This window comes from Hesperophylax consimilis, chromosome 1 (genome assembly GCF_061612785.1).
Source record: "Hesperophylax consimilis isolate HC1 chromosome 1, BYU_Hcon_1.0, whole genome shotgun sequence".
Lineage (NCBI taxonomy): Eukaryota > Metazoa > Arthropoda > Insecta > Trichoptera > Limnephilidae > Hesperophylax > Hesperophylax consimilis.
Window position 1 is genome coordinate 18,387,392 of NC_142836.1, and position 19,931 is coordinate 18,407,322.

The following is a 19,931-nucleotide window of genomic DNA, read 5'->3' on the forward strand; positions in this document are numbered from 1 at the left end:
AGCTGGCGAAGATTTTTTAAAATTGATTCATGGCTTAATTCTGATTTCTTGTGAGGTTTTTGTAGTCAAGTCAAAGCTTTTCAATTAATATATTCATTTAAAATTAATTTTTCACCTATAACCTCTACAGCCTTGAGAGCGATTGAGATTTCCAGGCATTCGGTTTTGGATTCGGCTGCGCTCATTCAAAAAATTCCCTCGCCTCAAATCTAACGAATCCACCTATATTTCATCGTTTATCCCGTATTTTTAAGTTTTATAATGGAGCTGTTTCAAATGGAAATTTGAAAAAATCGTCTACCTAAATGTATGCAGCCATCGCTCAAGGCCTCGAGCGGTACCTAAATATAGGTAGCCATCGTTCGACTGGTTATAAGATGATGTCTTTTATATAACAAAAAAATAAATAATACTTGCTCATTAGCTGTAAATCTACATGGTAGTCGACTGACAAAACAAGAATGAAGACCATCAAAAGCATACAGCCCGCCGGGTCAATGCTCTTGAAGAAAAGTATAATTTTCAGCAAGGTCCAACACCAAATATTATGTTTTGTAACTGTATTTTACTCTTTTCTATTGATATAATTTTGTTGGTGGAATCATAATATATTAAAACGCAACCGTTGATTGTGATTATATTATGTTTCTATGTTGTTTGTTGAGTAAATGGAAGTACATAATCAATTGATAAAATATTAACTTTATAGAAATTATGTAGGTAGGTACTTAATTGGTTATTATTATGAACCTGATATACTAATACCATAAATCAGGTGCCCGTTATTAATTGAACATTCCATCCCAACTGTTCCCGACTGGTGTTTGCTTCAGTTTCCCCACGTCCACTTGGAATGTGTACCTGTATGTATGTATATGCTCTACCTTTTACAACCTACTTTCAAAAAGATTCAAATTCTATGTTTTTTCAATGAATTATTTTATGAAAGGGAATCGATATCCTTTATCAATTATTGTCCCACAGAGGAAGAGGGACTTGTTGCATATATGTATCATAATTCCAGCCAAAGTTTGTTGGATGTATTCCAAACACTAGAAATATTCTCAAGACTCTTAGCATATCATTGATGTCTTAAATAAATTGTAATATTGAAGATCAAAGGTTAGCAGCCATGTGGCGGCTTTGCAAAACATGTATTATAATTAAATTAAATTTAAAAAAACCAGCATCCCTAGTACTTGTACTCATTTAGATATTGTTTTCAGAATTAATGTATTGTTTTTGTACTGTACGAATTAGTATATTTTCTAATAAAAACCTTTATGAACATCTCTGTCAAAAATAAATCACTAAAACAAAATACATTATTTTATTGTTCAGTCACGAACTACATAGTGATGCCCTGCTTAACCCCGTATGTATTGTATAGGTTTCTAATCTATTTATATATTTACAGTTAAATATAGGAAAGAGCTTTAGTTCTAGGTCAGTGGTCTCGGGCTCCATTCTCAAAGTAGTTAACCCCTCAGACCTCGACAAAATAATAGCTTATTAACCGGTCAGCAACGTAAGCAGATATACACGATAAAATAACGATAGCAGTCAAGTACAATAAGCGTGTTTACACGTCAACGCGTGTGTTTCCACAAAAATCGTCATAACTCCGTTATTCTTCTAGTGACATCCCTAAAACAAAAAGTAGAATATTCGTATTGAATGAAGCTTCACATCTCTATTCAAAGTTATCCATAGAAACCCGTAAAAAGACCTACTCAGTGGAAGCAAATTTTACCCGCCAAATCGTAAAACGACGCCAAGAAAGCCGTTTGACGTGCCGACCCGCCTCGCAAGTTTAATTATTTTTTTAAAAATATATTTTGTATGAAATGGTCAAAAAGTGAAGTGACAGAATTGTTTATTGTACATTTGTACGATGAAATAAGTGTTTTTTTTTTACATTATCCGTGATTTTAGTATCGTTTTTACATAAAACATTACAGGTGAGTCATTTTTACAATTTTTTCATGTTTCCATTCTAAATTTAAATATTTACAAATGTTAATATTTATTTATGATACAACAATTTGAAAGCCTATTTTGTAACCTTTCTAAAACAGTTTTTACTATTCGGCTCCGTTCAGTAATGTTTCATTTATAGAGCTTTGATTGTGAGGCGGTAATAACACAACGTTTTTGTGAAATTGACATTTCGGTAAAGACATCTTAGCTTCAAGTTCGCGAAAAGTCGGAGGGGTTAAGATATTATTGACAATTTTGACATTCAATTTCAAACAGATTTGCTGTTTTTGAACATATTTCATAAAAACACACTGCTTTCGAAAGCAGATAAAAAACTCTTTCAGATTTTAGTATTACAAATCGACCTACATGCAATTAAACATATTAAAAATTTTAACAAAGTATTCAAACCAATGGTTTTTATTATGTAAACCAGAGGTTCCCAAACTTTTTTGCTCCGTAGACCACTTGCCAAATTTTTTTTTTCCGTAGACCCCCTGCCTGCCGAATATTGAATTTTCCTAAACTATTAACGTCCCATGTGATAATCATTTATTTTTTTACTCAAAATATTCCCTTCCCTTGCCTGCCCAACAACCAGGTAGCGATATAGTTGCTGTCTTTACATTGTGCAGACAGGGGCACCCTTGTGAGGTATTACACCAAATTAAAATGAAGCAGGATAAGCAACGGGAATTTCTTTCTGTAGCTAGCCCTACAGAACTGCCCCTTAAGTTCTTTGTCAGTGCTTATTCCGGTCAGTTCTTCTTGTCACATGATATCCGATTCTTCAACGTCGCATTTCCATGGTCAAAATGTCCTCAAACTTAGTTTTGAAGTCTGTGTGAAGTGCATTTAAATGTTGAACGTCATTAATTACCCTGGACGTTTTTCAAAAAGAAGTTAGGGAACTAGGAAAATTCGCGGCTTCCAATGTGCAATGTTTTGCTTGAATATATTAATTCTGACGAGAAAAGGAACGTAGACTCATATACCTCATATACTTATATACCTCAATTAACAACTTTACGAAATATAAAAATACAAATATCAAATAAGTAATTTCTCAGTCTATTATATTTGTGTTAGGTCTATTGTGTCATTTACGGAACTCCTAAATGTTGACTTGAGGTAAATGGGGGTCCGCTCATATGTACCCCCAAATTTTTTTCTCGCTCACATAGACCCCCAGCATGCCGATATCCACCCCTGGGGGTCCATATAGACCACTTTGGGAACCTCTGATTGTAAACTGTAATTACCATTTCACGAAACTACGTAAATACTACTTTCATTTGTGGGGATGACCGGGGCACAGATTTTGTTATTAGTTATGTGAATACTAAGACAAGCTGTGCTATGCAGAAATGCACATACAGCCTCTGATAGAGAGGAGAACTCGAAAATGCTGATTTGGAGTTACGTACCAAGTATATAAATAAACCACTTATACTTCTTATTTATTCAGAGAGCTTTTAGATTGAAGAAATCTTTGTAGTTTTACCTGTTTCAATCATTATTATTTAAATAAAATATACACTGCAGATGGCATTTATAAACTTTTTATTTTGATTATGTTAGGATATTCTATAAATGCGTAAAATACCAACAAACAGCGGGCAACGAAATTAGGCTACCAAAAAAAGGACAAAGCCAATACGTACACAAAATAGTTTACTATATAAAGGAATGCAATATTATATTGCGCTGCCGGAAACCATTAAGTCTGCACCAATTGATAGATTCAGGCTGAATTGTAGGAGCCGTACTGATAAAAAGAAAATGCAATGAATGATAAAAGTGTTATAATGTATGTATGTAATTAATAATAAATTAGACATTTTTAGTAAACTTCGATGTACTGAAATAAACATGTGGCTAAAATAAAATAAACATGAAAGAGTTTTTGAAACTCATTGATCAATAATTTGTTTTCATAGCGCTAAGAATAACGCGAGATAAGAATGTTGAAGAGGTTTGTAGATTACAACTGGTGTAACTACAAAAGCACATGAAATAAGTTTTTTTCCAGGATCTATCTATAAAATAAACATTATTATTCATGACAGTGTCATCCCAGTCCAAAATGAACATATATGTATGCAAATATTTTGACCTTGTAAATAATATTTTGATCAATAAAATCAACCTGCATTAAAAATGGTAATAAAAAACTTGAATTATACATGTATGTGTATATTTAACCTTATAAATCATACTCAAAATACAGTAAGTAATCTTAAATTTATTACCGAGTTTAAATTTCATTGCATTCTGTACATATTTAAAAGTCATACATTGAAAAAAAAATCACACAAATAATAATACAATACTTGGAAAGGAACTTGTCAGATGTCTTTCCCTTTGTTCTTGTTGAATGTTCCGGTGAGTATTAGTGAGTTGTAATTCATCCGCGGCTGAACGACCTTCAACCAATTGCCAAAACAAACTCACCCAACATCGTAACTATATTATGGATGTCAGCAGAATTATTCAAAATGCTATGCAGTATTTAAGTGGATCTTACAGGGATGCTGCTTTAATTATCTTATTTATGAAACAAAATTTACAGAAATCAATTGGCATTTACAGGAATCAATGTTACGGGAAGACCCATTGAATCCTCACGTAATGGATTAAGGAAAAACAATAATTATATTAGGTATGTATTATTGTGATGTGTACCTATAATAAAGGAGTGTGTGTGAGTTCAATTACAATATAAATAATATGATACACAGGTTTTGTAATATCACCATGCACTACGTAATGTGATTTCACAGGAACAAACGTTGAAGTTATTAACACACAGCTAGTTAGGTAAGTATTTTTTTTTTATAGTGCAGTCATAAATTATCCAGAAAAAATCGGGCAACAGCATGATACAGTGAGTTTTTTTGGCATAGTAGGAAATCTAATAAATCTAAATAATATAATATGCGTCAATAATATAATAAGTGTTTGTTTTAAGTCGGGTCTCCAGCGACCAAAGTTTTCAAAACATTGGGTCGGGGCCACGATGTTTGTGGTAATATTGTCGCTGGAGACCCGCCTTTACAATCAAGATTCATAAATGTATGTTGATTCTCTCCTTATACTAGTGTGCACAACGAGGGTGTCACTCCTTTCATTAAAGGCTTGACGTTTATTTTAATATCTTGGCAGCTGATAATGGATACCTGCATCAAAATTAGTTTTGCAAAGTTATTTTAATTTAAAAAGAAATAAAATTTTCAGGAAAATTTACTTTGTGTACTATGAAAAAAATAAATACATTTGCTCCCTTAAGAAACTGATTTACAGAGAGAACGATGTAGTGCGTCTATATGTACCTACACATGAGGAAATTTCTGTTTATTAAAACACTCAACTGATTTCCGCAATAGATAAACCAATAGCAAAATTCAATTAACACGTTGAACGCCATTGTGGAAATGAAGAAAAATTACCATTTTAAATTTGAAAAAAAAAAATACTCCGATGGCATCGGCGACCATCAAAACATATTCCTTTTTTTTTTACCAAAATTTTCCATGAAAATCAAGAAAATTAACTGTGGTCACCGGTGACCGTCATGGCGATATGGGAGAAAAATGACGATTTTCGTTATGAGGTCACCGGTGACCTACATGGCGTTCAACGTGTTAAGAAAGTGAAGTAATAATTTTTTAAAATTAATAATTAGCCAGGAGCATGTAAAAATATGCGAACCCAATTCAAATGAAAATAACTTTATTTGTGTTTTCTCTTGAAATTATTAATTAATTAATTTATGAGAAGACATATTAAAATAATTAATATTTAAAATGGTTCAGTACTTTCTCACACATAGGTAAAGAAGGGCAAAAATAAAACTCAGTTTTAAAAAACAAAGTTTTACTTTTGTGATCTAGTCCAATATGTGTTATTAATTTATGATAAAATATTAGATTAGTTTATTACAGCCAACTTACGAAGAGAGTTGAACATACATACACAAATCAAAGAACAAAATCAACAGATAGTTTTAAAAAATTGTTATATGTAACTCATAATTACGTTGATCATATTTTATACACATCCATTAACCTTTTCTACACTGCAATGTTAACTAACTTTACTCTCACATAGACTTTGATACAAGCCGCACTCCGGGCACACACAATGTCCATAAATGATTTACTGCATAGCAAAGGTTAACTCTTGACATTGAAAACTAGCATTATTCAAAGCAAAAAATAATTGTTTGGTGTCATCCACAAATCTCAGAATACTATTAAGTTCTTTCTCAAGCATTAAATTACTCCTCAAACACTATTCTTTCATATTATAATAATGCGTCCAGTGTCCTACTTATTTAAATAAAAAAGATATTCATTCTTAAAAATATAATCTACATTAAAGCTAAAACCTAACCTACAATACTGGAAACAAAACCTTTTAAAATGAATTTGTTTAGTCAACGATGATGACTCACGATCACTATCACATATGTACAAGAACAAGTTTAGTGTTAACACCGACACGGTTTGTTTGGCTAGATGTGAAGTTGCTGACTATTCCCTATCCCTTCTCTCCATTCGACCCTGACTCTGAGATCTCTAAAAGCTTTTGTTGGTATAAATGCCACAGAAAAGATAAGGAATAATGTTAATAATTATTGTGGATAATGCAATCTTTTGTCAACGTTGTTTGGTACAAATAAATGAAGAACTTATCCGATATCAATTTGGAGTACATAAAAATATTTTACACTCCAAATGAAACAGTATAAAGATTGGTAAAGGCTAGGATCAAATTATTATTTGCGTTGCAAAACATAATATGTTCATTTACAGATTCTATTTTATCAAAATTAAATGTAAAAAATAGGAGATTTGCAAAATAATTAAAACTTACTATATTCCTACAGAATTATAATATTATATACTTCATAATATATACAGACATGCTCATATAGGATAGGATAATTCACAAATGCATTTAGCTTTCCTCCGCCTTGCACCTGCGCCTGCGGGGCCGCTATGGGCAGTACTTAAACGCGCTTAGAATCTAAGTACAATAATAATTATACTGCAATAGATCGCAAAGCTAAGATTTATCTAGTCCACTTTAAATTTATTTTCACTTTTTATTACCACTACTATGTCTACAGATGCTGATTAATAATCGGATCATTTTAAATGGAGAAATATTATTTACACAGACTATGTAAAAGTTTTTCTTTCAACTTCCACTGTATTAGAGATTTCACTGTATATTGATATTGTCATTGAAAAGTGTTTCTGTGTCACTGTTTTAGCACATAGTTAGATAATATTTGCTATTATTATATTCAAGTTTGTTTTAAATTACATATTAAAGCCTCGGTGTTAAATCACTAACAAATTATCGACATGTCGGTGAGAGAGCTTTTAAACACAAATGGGTATTATTTAATTTATGGATCGTAACACTTCTAATTTCTACACGAACTTGGCTTCAGAGCTTTGAAGAAACGCAACATCCGATGGGACAGAAGCTAGCCTATGATCATCTGGTGTTTGTTATTGTTATTGTCCACTGCCGATATATGTGTGATGACCCCGGCGGGAAGGTTACCACTGCGGAGGGTAGCCGGGGTAGGGGTTGGGAGGGTAGGGCGGGTGGGGATACTGCGGGTAGGAGGGGTAGGAGGCGGGGTGCGGAGGGTACTGCGGATAGTAGGGGGCCCCAGGGTAGGGTGGGTAAGCTCCATTTCCTGGTGGGTAACCTAAAACAACATTACATTCAAATTAATATAGATATACATTGTACTAGCAAATAGATAGTCCAACTTAAATATTTACAGTCTAACTAATAAATGGTTCTAATAACTGATAAACAACTGTGTACGTAAAATCCTTACTAATAAACATTATATTGACAAAATTGATGTTTAACAGCCGTACAGAGTTGATGGAAAGTTACACATTGCTTACACAGCAGAAGAGGCTTGTTATCTGTGTTAATGCATTGAATGCTCTCAAGGCAGTCTCGAAATGTATTTGGGATCGATGTATTTTCAAGTTTGTTATTAAAAGTTGATGATTTGATTTGACAGAAATAGAATTTTTTTTTTAAATTTGGTCATAAATGATATAATAGCATTGAAATTATAAAAAGTGCCTAAATTTGATCTCCGTTAAGTGGATTTTAAAACAATATATAGATTTACGAAGAAGTACATCATTAAAACACATTATCGTCAGTCATTCAATGATGAAAGTCAAACACGCATGTGCCGTGCCGCAGAAAGTGATGTTGCCAGGCTACAACTTGCTAATAACGTGTCTAAACTACAGTCACTAAAATGTGTTTATTAGTATGATTACAAAACAGAACTTCCACAGTCTTAACTCAATGTGTAAGTAAAACAATGTTTAACGATTGGGCAGGGTTTGTTTTAATTTTATAAGGCTGATATACTTTAGTCTTACCAGGATAAGTGTTGTAGGGCTGTTGCGGTGGCAAGCCAGGATCCGCTGGGGGAGCCGCCTGCTGGTGGAAGTTGGGGTCAGCGAACCCTGCAGTCAGGCCCGAGGGGTCTCCATACCCTGGGTGAGGAAGGGGCAGAGGGTGGGGGTGGGGGTGTGCCAGGGGCACGGGGAGGGGGTAGGGAGCGGGGGCGAGGGAGGGAGCGGGGGCAGGAAGGGGAATGCTAGGCTTCATGAGAGAGGTATCAATGGGAATGGGTTTGGAGAGCATTTCTGTGTTCTCTGGTACCAATGGTTCCGGCTGTGTGGGCTTCTTCTTGCGAGATTTTGGTCCAGGCTTATAGGACGGTTGTTCGGTGGGGCCAGATTCAGGGCCAGGTGAATAAGTTTTTGTAATTTCGCTCAAGCTTTGTTGGAAATCTGACATTCCTCCTGGCTTTGCGAGGCGATTGATGGAGCTGGCCGTCTTTTCTAGCTGAGACAAACTGCACTGCGCAATGGGGGGAATGCCGGGCAGGGGTAGGGGGGCCGGAGGGGGGGTCGGGGTGCTGGAGGTGCTAGCAGGGGAGACCATTCCCATACTAAAGTCAGACTGTATGGGAATGGGTTTCTGCATAGATTTAGTATGCCTGTAATTTTTTAGAGAATTGACTTTTGGTTTTCTATCAACAAGGTTCGGCTTGTAAATTTTCTTTTCCTTGAACATGTCCTCTTCTAATGAATTTTCATCAGCCGATTGATTCAAAGCAGCCTGCGAAGTGGGTAATTTGTGCTCTGAGAGGGTTGCCTCCGAAGGAAATATCTCATCGGCCATCAAGCTGACGGGAGCTGGTTTAGTGCTTTCGCCTAAGGAAGACAGGGAAGTGCTCGCTTTCGAAGGTACTGAGGTACGCTTTATTGTGACTTCATTCATAAAACCCATTTTCACACTTTCAGCGTGAGGGAAACCTTTTTTGATGGGAATCTTACAATCCATCATTACTGGAGATTCTGGTTTAACGGGGGGTTTCTTTGAGCTGGGCTTTGTAGTGATTTTGGACTCGGCCCTGTCTGACAAATCTACATACGTCTTTTCTTGACTGGAATCCTCGGAAATGACATCTTCCGGAACAGTAGGTTGAAGAGCTTTAGTGGGTAGAAGTCCGGGCTCAAACTCTTCATTAATGTCTTGGCTTTGTTCCATGGCTTGGTCTGACTGGGTGGTGTCCACAGCAATCAGTTCACCTAGCTCAGCACTAGTACTAGAGTTTCTTGTCTCCATATCTTCTTCTGACTTTTCATAATCTATTTTATCTTGCGAGTTTTCAGCAGAATCACTTGCACTGCTGGTGTTGACACCTTGTATTTTGATATTGAGCTTATTTTGTATGGATATTGGCCGATTGGGTTTGGGTGGGGCTCGACCTCGGATGAGGGAGATCGGTTTGGTGGATAGGTTGGGAGGTGCGCTACGTATTTTTATTTCTTGTATTTTCTGTCCAGTTGCAAATGGTTTCACATTGCTACCCAGTTTATGTGAAAGAATGGCAGGTCTAATTGCTGGTCGAGACATAATCTTCTGCAGACCTCCTCTCCCCCCCTTGGAGATTACTGTTATGGCAGAATTATTCTTGAGTGATCCTGGAAGGTTTGGAGGACGAGCATGGATCACTGAAAAATATACAAAAAAAATATTTGCTACAAATTCGTTTTCATAGTACTCGCTCATATTACTGCCTTTATTGTCTGAAGTTATGAGAGATTAGGAGAACACAGATCGGTTAATAATTGCAATTTTCAAGAATTTTTTTCATTTTTAGTTTAGTGATACGCATGTAACATGTATGTATGAAGATAATAATTACCTTTCTTCACAGTGGCCGTGCTTTCTTTAGTCCCGGGCGTGCCATCCTTGTTCTGCCCCACCTTGAAGGAGGTCTTGATGGCGATGATCTTGCCCGACTCTAGCTGCATGTAGATACCTTTGGGGGACTTGAGCACCATCACTCGCTGCCCAGCCTTGAGCACAATGTTGGACTTCTCTGCCGAATTGGTTGGAATCACCACATCTGAACAAACAGAAAAATTCAATTATATCACTTGAAAAACAAAAACATAATACATATCTTTAAAACACATTAAAGATACGCTTTGGAACCAGAAGGCATAGCTGAATACCCAATGGCAGCCCTGGTGAACTTTATTAAAGATACGCTTTGGAACCAGAAGGCATAGCTGAATACCCAATGACAGCCCTGGTGAACTTTATTAAGGGGACTTGATTTTCGTTAAGGTTGATTGTACAAAATAAATAAGCATTACTGACCTAGTGGCAGAGTCATCTCCTGAGCCGTCATGCCCTGTCGCTGCCAAACCTCGGCGGGAATCCAGCGAGCGCCCCCGGAGCCTCCATGCTGCATAGGCCTCACGGAGGCCACAGGCCGCTGTATAATGGTCCCATCTGCCGTGCGGATGGTACGGTACATGAGGCTCGGCTTTGGGTTTGCCGCTGCCTTCTTCTCCAACTCGTACCTGGAAAAGATGGATCATTTAGTTATTCTAGCAATTTATTGAAAAACATTAAAACATTCTGTGAATGTATTATGAAGTTTTCGCCTGTCATTCATCATGTAAACGATCATTAAAATATGGTTAGCCCGTTCACTGCCACCGGTCCTGATCAGGATCGTTTAGGTTTTAAAAATTTTGTGGCAGCAAAAAACTAATTGGCATAATAGCGGTCTTCATCTAGTTAAAAAAAGGATGACCTTGATTTTGACAGTACCCATAAATTTTTGCTTCTAATTTTACTAAAGTCAATAAATCTGTTCATTACAATTTCACATTATCAATTATATGAATATAGGTCATAAATTAAATTACTGTAGACATAGGCTACAATTAATTGGCTAAGTTGTTGTAATGGGAATATTTCATTCAAAATGAAATAATTGGGCATTCAAGATTAATGAAGCTAAATAAAATTGAGGTACATCATATTTGTTGGTATGAACTCACCCGCGCTGCGCCAATCTCTTCTCTGCACTGGACAGCTTCTTCTCCTTCCTGTCGACCAACAGAGACTCATGCTGGAAGGGCTCCTTGCTGAGAGTGCGCGCATGCTCCTCAATGACCTTCCTCATGACCACGTCCAGGTACTTCTCCTTGCAGTCCTTCTCAAACTCCTTGGTCTCCGTCTCCTTCTCCTCGCTGTCCCAGCACAGGTTGGTGACCTCCTTCATGGACAGCACGGCATCCGGGTTGCACTCGTCCACTACGCGGTCAGCCATGCCCTGCTTGTTGATCTGCCGGTCGTAGATCTTCTTCTCCAGACAGTTGTCCATCACCAGGCGGTAGACAAAACAGGGCTTCTTCTGCCCATATCTACACACAAATAATGGTTACAGTAAAACCCGAACATGACATCTTTTCACACTTTGACTTTGAGTTTTTCAATAACAAACAACCCCCCCAACAGACTAGTTGAGTCTTCTCAGGGCATTAACATTCTCGGGCATGGAATGAATTTCTTTGATTCAACAAGTCAATACGCACGCAACACGCGACGCACGTCTTCTGTCATCGGCTCTCGTTAGTATTCATTTTAATCGTTCGTTCTAGTCTATTTACAAAATGGAAGAGTTTGGTGATATCATTCAGTCCCTGATTAAAACGGTCGATGTTTTGAGTGGCAAAATCGAGGGTTTCGGTAGCGAACTGACCACGATTCGTTCAATTTTAAGTGACGGTAGTGCTAAAATTGTGTGCCCTTCATGCAAGTACCCGTACAACGTAACTGCAGGTACTCCCCAGGTACTAGCGCCGGCGCCAGACTTAAATGTGTGTGTGCGCTCAGCGTACGGCGATATCACTAAGCAGCTGTCTGGGACACCTCCACCGCCCGGGCCCCCCGGCCCCGCCCCCGCTCCTGCTATTACCTTAGCCGCTCTAGCCGGCCAGACTCACCTTCCCGTTAGCGGCGTCCGGCCGCTCACTACCCGCAAAATGACCACAAGATCCACTGCTAAAAAAGGAAAACCGGAGGAAGATCTACATTCCGCTTCCACATCTGCTGCAGCGGCGTCTTCTCCTCCACAACCACAGAGTACAATACAGCCTGTTGTGCCCAAGCTGCCAACCCAGCCAATAACATCGTATAGCGATGCCCTCGTCAACGGTAGACGACGATCTCGGCCAATCTGTAAAGGGACAGGGTCTATCGACGACAGCTTGGTCACTATTCCCAAAAACCTACATCTGCATGTATTCATGTTTCACCCGAATACCACAGAAGAAAATATATCTTCATTCTTAAAAAAGAAGAAGCCGGATTTAATTTACACTGTCGAAAAACTGGTTACGAGGCATGAACGTTATGCTGCCTTCAAAATAGGCATACCGGAAAATTACTTCCACTTTTTCCTGGACCCCACGATCTGGCCTGAAAACGTGGCCTTCAACGAATGGTCATTTCGGAGACCACGACCCCAAACTAGGACGGTCGATACGACGTCCGAAAAAGATAGACATTAGTGGAGTATACCAGAACGTTCGAAGTCTGAATAATAAAATTATCGACTTCATGACAAACGTAATGTGCCAGAAACCACTTCTGATTGCTCTTACTGAAACTTGGCTAACTTCAAGCACCTTTTCGTCGGAGCTATTCGAAAACCTATACCACGTCTACAGGAAGGATAGAGGCAGTCGCGGAGGAGGGACTCTCCTAGCCCTCCGAGCTGACAGCCACTCACACGCGGAAAGAATGGACTGCATAGAAACCCAAGGTGAAGACTTGTGGGTGAAAGTATCGCATAGAAATGTCATCATTTATATATGTGTTGTATATTTTCCTCCAAATACAACATCTGAACAGTATCAATTATTTTACGACAAAACTATAAGTGAAAGTGTAAAGTTACAATCAAAAAATATTATTATTTTCGGTGATTTTAACTTTCCCTCAGGGAAAAACTCAATTGACGTTTTCGATTACTTTTGTTCTTTTTATAATTTAACACAATTCAACACTGTTTATAACATAAATGCACACATGTTAGACCTAGTATTAAGTAATGTAAATTCTAAAAATGCTGTTATCTGCCGCCATAACTCCCCATTAGTCAGAGAGGATATTCATCACCCTTCACTTTCATTCACATTCGATTACACAACTCAATCACATATACAAACAGACACATTGCCTCCAGACATAAACATGGGTTGGATTTTCCACGAAAGCTCAGATAACACACTTAAGAATGCCTTAGAACAACATCACTGGAATCATTACGATTGCCTTGACGTAAATCTAGCTGTCGAAATGTTTTATGAACAGCTCAATAATATTTTCAACATTTGTTTTAAGAAAAGATCTACACGTATGCTCAAAGATGTTAGACAATATCCGAAATGGTTTAATGGGGAAATCATTCACCTCATACGAGAAAAAACTAAAATGCACTATCTTTGGAAAAAAACAAAATCCGAACATGCCTTAGCTAACTTTAAAACTTTGCGAAAATCAATCAAACGGTTAATTGGTCAGGCCTACACTGACTTTACACGTGAGGCCGAGAACAGTATAATAACAGACCCAACTCAATTTTGGTCTTACACTAACGATAAACGCCGCGGCTGTGACAAACTTAACCACATGGACTACAAAGACAATAAATATGATGGATCGTCTGAGATCGCCGCAGGTTTCGCACACTATTTTCAATCAGTATTTAGCGACAATATCCCCAAACTTGACATATCCTCTATAGCTTCATTGTCATTTAACTCTTTACCTGTACAAATTCATGAAATTAACGATGACGATATTATTACAGCTTTCCATAAACTAAAACCTAAATACTCCGTCGGCCCAGACTGTATTCCACCTATAATCCTCAAAAGATATGCAAGTTATTTTGTTCAACCTCTAAAACATATTTTTAACCTATCACTTCGCAAAAATATCTTTCCGGAAATGTGGAAACTAACGAAAGTAACACCTATACATAAAAAAGGAAAAAAGTCAGAAATAGATAATTACAGACCTGTAGCTGTGTTGTCAGCACCCGCAAAACTTTTAGAAACCATAATTTATTCACAGATATATAACCAAACAAAACACGCACTCACCGAAAATCAGCACGGATTTCGTCCCACACTGTCACCTTCAACGAATCTTATGAATCTCATTACCTATATTAATAATTCATTTGAAAATTTTGTACCTGTTGATGTGATTTATACAGACTTCGAGAAAGCATTTGATAAAGTCGACCATGATATTTTATTAAAAAAATTAAGTGACATCGGATTCTCTCAGAATTTCCTCGCTTTTATGGCTAGCTACTTACGCAATCGTCGTCAGTATGTCAGTTACGGACACCATATCTCTCACGAATACAAAACTAACTCCGGGATTCCCCAGGGATCGAATCTAGGACCCCTTCTCTTTCTCTTATTCATCAATGACATTGGCAACACTATAAACCACTCAAAATATCTCCTTTTTGCTGACGATATAAAACTTTTCAAAGCAATCAAAAGTTACATCGATTCCATTCTTCTGCAGAACGATCTTGATTCTCTTGTCAAATGGTCGGAACTGGACAACTTACCCTTCAGTATTCAGAAATGCAGTGTCGTTACATTTACAAGGTCCAAAGATACATTCCTGTTCCCCTACCACATTAATAAACATGAATTAACACGTAAAAATGAGATTCGAGACCTTGGCGTAATTTTTGAAGCAAATCTCTCTTTCAAATCCCATATATCTGATATTGTCTCCCGTGCCAACAAAATGCTTGGATTTGTTCTTCGTAATTCAAGATCATTTACCAACGGAATCGCAATCCGAAGAACGTATGAAGCACTTGTTCGCAGTATCTTGGAATATAGCTCCATTATTTGGGCCCCTTCTGAGCAAAACCATATTCTCGAAATAGAAAAAGTACAAAAGAGATTCATGCGTTACCTATATATGAGGGAATATATGTACTACCCTTTCCTGTATCCATCCTTATTCTTAGCAGGAATGCTCGATCTTAATACATTAGAAGCCCGCCGAAAAATATTTTTAGGAAAACATTTTTTTAAGATAATCTCTGGAACTATACATAATCCATCTATTTTGAAAGAGATTAACTTATATGTCCCAGACAAGTATACTCGTGGAAGGTCCCATACCCTTTTTTATGCTCCAAAAGCGAGGACTTCTGCCTATCAGAACGCCCCAGTCAACAGAGCGACTGAACTGCTCAACGAGTCTGCATTGACCATCGACATTTTTAACGTAACCTACAGGCAGTTTAACAATTATCTTTTGACGTATGTCACAAAGTAGTGAAACTGACCTTTTTATGTGTTTTGCTATACTTTTTGTCTAATTTGTAATCTTCTCCATAATGTATTGGTGAATAACCGTTTTACGGAGAACATGAAAAATAAATAAATAAATAGACAGACAATGACTTTAAAGCTGCAACCTACAGTTAAGGCGTAAGGCTGTATAAAATGATTGAATCAAGGGAGTTTTAAGTAGAATAAGTTTAGTTTGTTTACCTGTAAACTCTGCAAACAGCCTGAGTGTCATGGCAGGGGTTCCAACTGGCATCGAACACTATGACCCGGTTGGCCCCCACGAGATTGATGCCCAGAGAGCCAGCTCTAGTTGACACCAGGAACAGGTGAATGTTCGGATTCGAATTAAACTCATTGATCAGCTTCTCTCTCTCCAATGCACTCGTAGATCCATCCAAACCTGAAATAAATATCATTTAGTCAAATTCTGAACTGAAGAAAATTTAAAAATTATTAAATTTGATTAATGTAGTTTACTTACGGTAATAACTTTTATTTTTGGCCCAAGGAACATCTGTTCCATAAATGTAGTTCCTTTGTAAAAAGTCTTCAATGAGATTTAGAGTGAAGAGACTTTGACTGAAGAGTAACAAACGATCACCCAGTCTGATGCTCTCTATCAGGATACAGAAAAAAATCTCCATTTTGGCTGAATTTTCTATTATTCCAGGAATATATGTTTTCAGTACGTCATTTGCCCATTCATAAGGGACCTCTTCTTTAGCTTCTAACTTTTTTGAGTCACTATCCTCTTTGTCCTTCTTCTCTTCATCAGAATCTTTCCCACTTTCTTCTGTATTCTTGCTCTTGTCTTTTGAGGATTTACCCCCTTTTTTATCTTTCTTGTCCTTAGATTTCGATTTATCTTTGGATTTTTTAGGTTTCTCTTTTTCTTCTATGTTTTTTACACTGTCATCTATTTTAGGAACAACACCAGCTGAATCAGTATTTTCCTTAGCAGGTTTGTCAACCTTGGGGACAGTTTCTATTTTTAGTTCTTCTTTAACTTCCTCTTTAATGAATGGACTTTCTTGTTTAAATTCTGACTTAATCTCACATTTTACATCTTTGATGACTTTCATAGTGTCGAGATCAGCTATTTTGAATTCCCCATCTGAATCAGTCTTGGATTCATGCTTAATATCTACATTATTGAAATGATTCATGTTTTTAGGATTAAGATCATCGCAGGGAATTGGCCATGTAGGAGGATTCTCTGGAGGCATTCCCCCGGCACTGGTTACTATGGCTGGTTTGTCTAGTTCAGTAGTTTGAGCATTCTGATATCCGGGATACATGGGATTGTCATAGGAACTAGCGGCTGTCGTTTCAGAGGATGGCTGCATGGGGAACACGGGAGCATTAGCGGTACCTGGCATTGCCGGAGCTGAGTATGGCGCATTGTTCGGGGCGGTACTATCAAATCCTTGTTCACCATTAGGGACGTTCCTATCATACGCTCTAGTTTGACTGTTAAACCCGTGGTATGGTTGAGTTTGTTGAGCATACGGATCATAGCTATTGGGATATGGATCTGGATTGCTTGGATTATTGGGATAGCCAGTATGACTCTGATTAGGGTTTTGATAATATTCAGAATTGGTATTATTGTAATAGTTATTATCCGGGCCCCAATATCCCTGAGGATTATAAGCAGGGTTCTGCGGGTAGCCCTGCTGAGGGGGTGGAAGACTGCCAGGGTTCTGGCTCTGGGGGTTGGGCTGGTTGTAGTGGTTGTAGTCCCCACCGTAGGGCTGCTGAGGGTAGTAGCCCCCGCCGTACTGCTGTCCATAGGCATCACCTTGGCCGTAGTAGTTCTGCTGGGGCTGTTGAGGATATTGTTGATATCCATAGGGAGGGTAGGCATTTGGTGGCTGATTCATGTCTTGGCCATAGCTATACTGCCCTCCGTTAGGGTGGACACTTTTGTTTGGATCATATGAGTTGTAAGAGTCAGTAACTGGATTAGCATTGCTTGTATTGGGGGGTATAGTTGCTGCTGGTTTCCCACTGATGGCAGTATTTGGTGCCAAGGGCTGGGAATAAAGAAGGGAAATGTTTAATATTAAGTAACATTTGAAAATATCATTAAAATGATTTGCATTATGAAATATAGAAAACTCACAGTCTTATCATTGCCTTTTTTAGGTTGTGCTCGAGACCTAGGCTTTCCTTTCTTAGGTCCCGGTTTGTTCTTCATGTTTGGATTGGTTACTGTAGGATCCTCAAGTTCCAAGTCATAGTCGATCATAGCTGCCATCTCTTCTCGCTTCTTCAGGAAATAATACAGTACATCTGGGTGGTTCCAAATCTAGACCCAATTTAAAGGTTGATTTTATTATTTTATTGCATTGTCCATTATTATGAATAGTATGCAGAGATGTGCAAAATGGGTACCCAAAACCATTTGAAATGCAAAATGGAAATGGGTCAAAAATTTTCCATTTGAAAATGCAAAATACAAAATGGTTTTTAGAAAAGCATTTCAAATGCAAAATGCAAAATACCTATTTTCAAAATGCATTGAAAATGCAAAATGGTTTCTCAGGTCAAACAATCAAAATAATTGTAGAATTTTTAAACAATTTTGTCATTTAATAATGGACATCAATGTAGAACAAACATATTACATGATGGTAAATCCAAAAACACCACGACTACGGATTATGATTATTACGGATTATGCACAAAAAATTTGCGCGGGACTAATGTTGCCAACGTAAAAACATAGAAACTGCTATCTAACATTTAATATTACAGCGTCATGGCCCCATGTTCAGTATTTGAATCAGTATTTTTTGTAACAATTATTTTATAAGCAATAATTATTAGCCTGAAACACTCATCCACATTGAAAAATCTCCTGATAAAAGATACATGACGCCAACGGGACATGAACCCGTGTCCTTTCGATTTCCGGTCGACAGCTCTGACCACTGAGCTATGGCGGCTTATCTCTTATCCGCGAAATAATTCAATATATACTAGTGTTTCATTCAACAATTACTGCTTGTTACATTTTTTCACCTGAAACAACCAACTTTATTTTGGTTTGGCTTTATTATAGTTGGCGTCATGTATCTTTTATCAGGAGATTTTTCAATGTGGATGAGTGTTTCAGGCTAATAATTATTGCTTAAAAAATAATTGTTACCCTTTGTGCTTTGCATAAAAAATCTTGTGGTAAACATTAGTTTACCAAAAAAATAATAATTAGTATTTTTTGTAATGGTATCACTCAATTGCCAGGGCTTCTACCAGGGAGCAACTTGACAAATGTAAATTATCTCACATAGCAAGGTTGAGGACCGACTGATATTTGGGGCTTATGAAAAAAAGATGAGTGGAGATAGTAGGAAGAATGTTGCAAAAAAGCATTTAAAATGGAAAATGCATTGAGAAAAGCATTTAAAATGCAAAATGCAAAATGGTTTTTAGAAAAGCATTTAAAATGCAAAATACCTATTTTGCATTTTGCATTTCCATTTGAAATGGATTTATTTGAAATAAAGCACATCTCTGATAGTATGCAATAGTAAGCAAAGCAATCAATGGTTTTACATAATATAAATGTATGTACAAAAAGTATATCTTACCTTGCAGCAAACTGCAAAAGCTTTCAGTGGATTGGGTACTGTTTTCTTCCTCACTACCTCGTTCATGAATGTGTCATACAGCTTCCTCTGCAGATCTGTCATCCTCACCAGAAGGACATACTCTTCCTTTTGAGGGAGCGTAGACTGGAGGACTGCGTGGGATCGTCTATACAAATAATTACATCAAATTAATATCTAACTTTAGTGGTAGGTCAACTGTTACTAAGCTATGTATTACTTACCATAACGATATTACTAACAACAAAACAAGTTGACAGTACAGTAGAACCTCGTTAATTCGAAATCCACGGGACATCAAAAATCAAATTTCGAATTAACGAATTCCCACGTAATTCGAAATTTTATGAAAAAAATATGAAAATCGATTTTCTCGGCCGCCTCTTCAAATCCAGGTGGTATTTTAGTTGTAAATTCGTATTAAAACCAATTATTTCATTAATTTCGCGGCCGATTACCATAGCGCCGGGCCCTTTAAATTCAGATATTCGTAAAAATGCTATATATTTACGCGTAAATCGAGATTTTGTTGCCAATTTCGGTCGCGGCCTACCCTTTAAAT

The 19,931-nt window shown here is 37.3% G+C and overlaps 1 protein-coding gene across 1 annotated transcript in view; it reads right to left on the minus strand.

Annotated features, from left to right (window-relative positions):
• Positions 1-1,516: 1,516 nt before the first annotated feature.
• Positions 1,517-19,931, minus strand: part of LOC149426383 (uncharacterized) — a 32,872-nt gene continuing 14,457 nt past the window's right edge. The window contains exons 11-19 of the mRNA XM_089651115.1: positions 19,352-19,517; positions 17,881-18,066; positions 16,237-17,791; positions 15,957-16,155; positions 11,412-11,777; positions 10,720-10,925; positions 10,259-10,462; positions 8,418-10,064; positions 1,517-7,711 (exon numbers count right to left, since the gene is read on the minus strand). Coding sequence (XP_089507241.1) covers positions 7,557-7,711; positions 8,418-10,064; positions 10,259-10,462; positions 10,720-10,925; positions 11,412-11,777; positions 15,957-16,155; positions 16,237-17,791; positions 17,881-18,066; positions 19,352-19,517 — 4,684 coding nt within the window. The 3' untranslated portion in view covers positions 1,517-7,556. The remainder of the gene's footprint in view (positions 7,712-8,417; positions 10,065-10,258; positions 10,463-10,719; positions 10,926-11,411; positions 11,778-15,956; positions 16,156-16,236; positions 17,792-17,880; positions 18,067-19,351; positions 19,518-19,931) is intronic.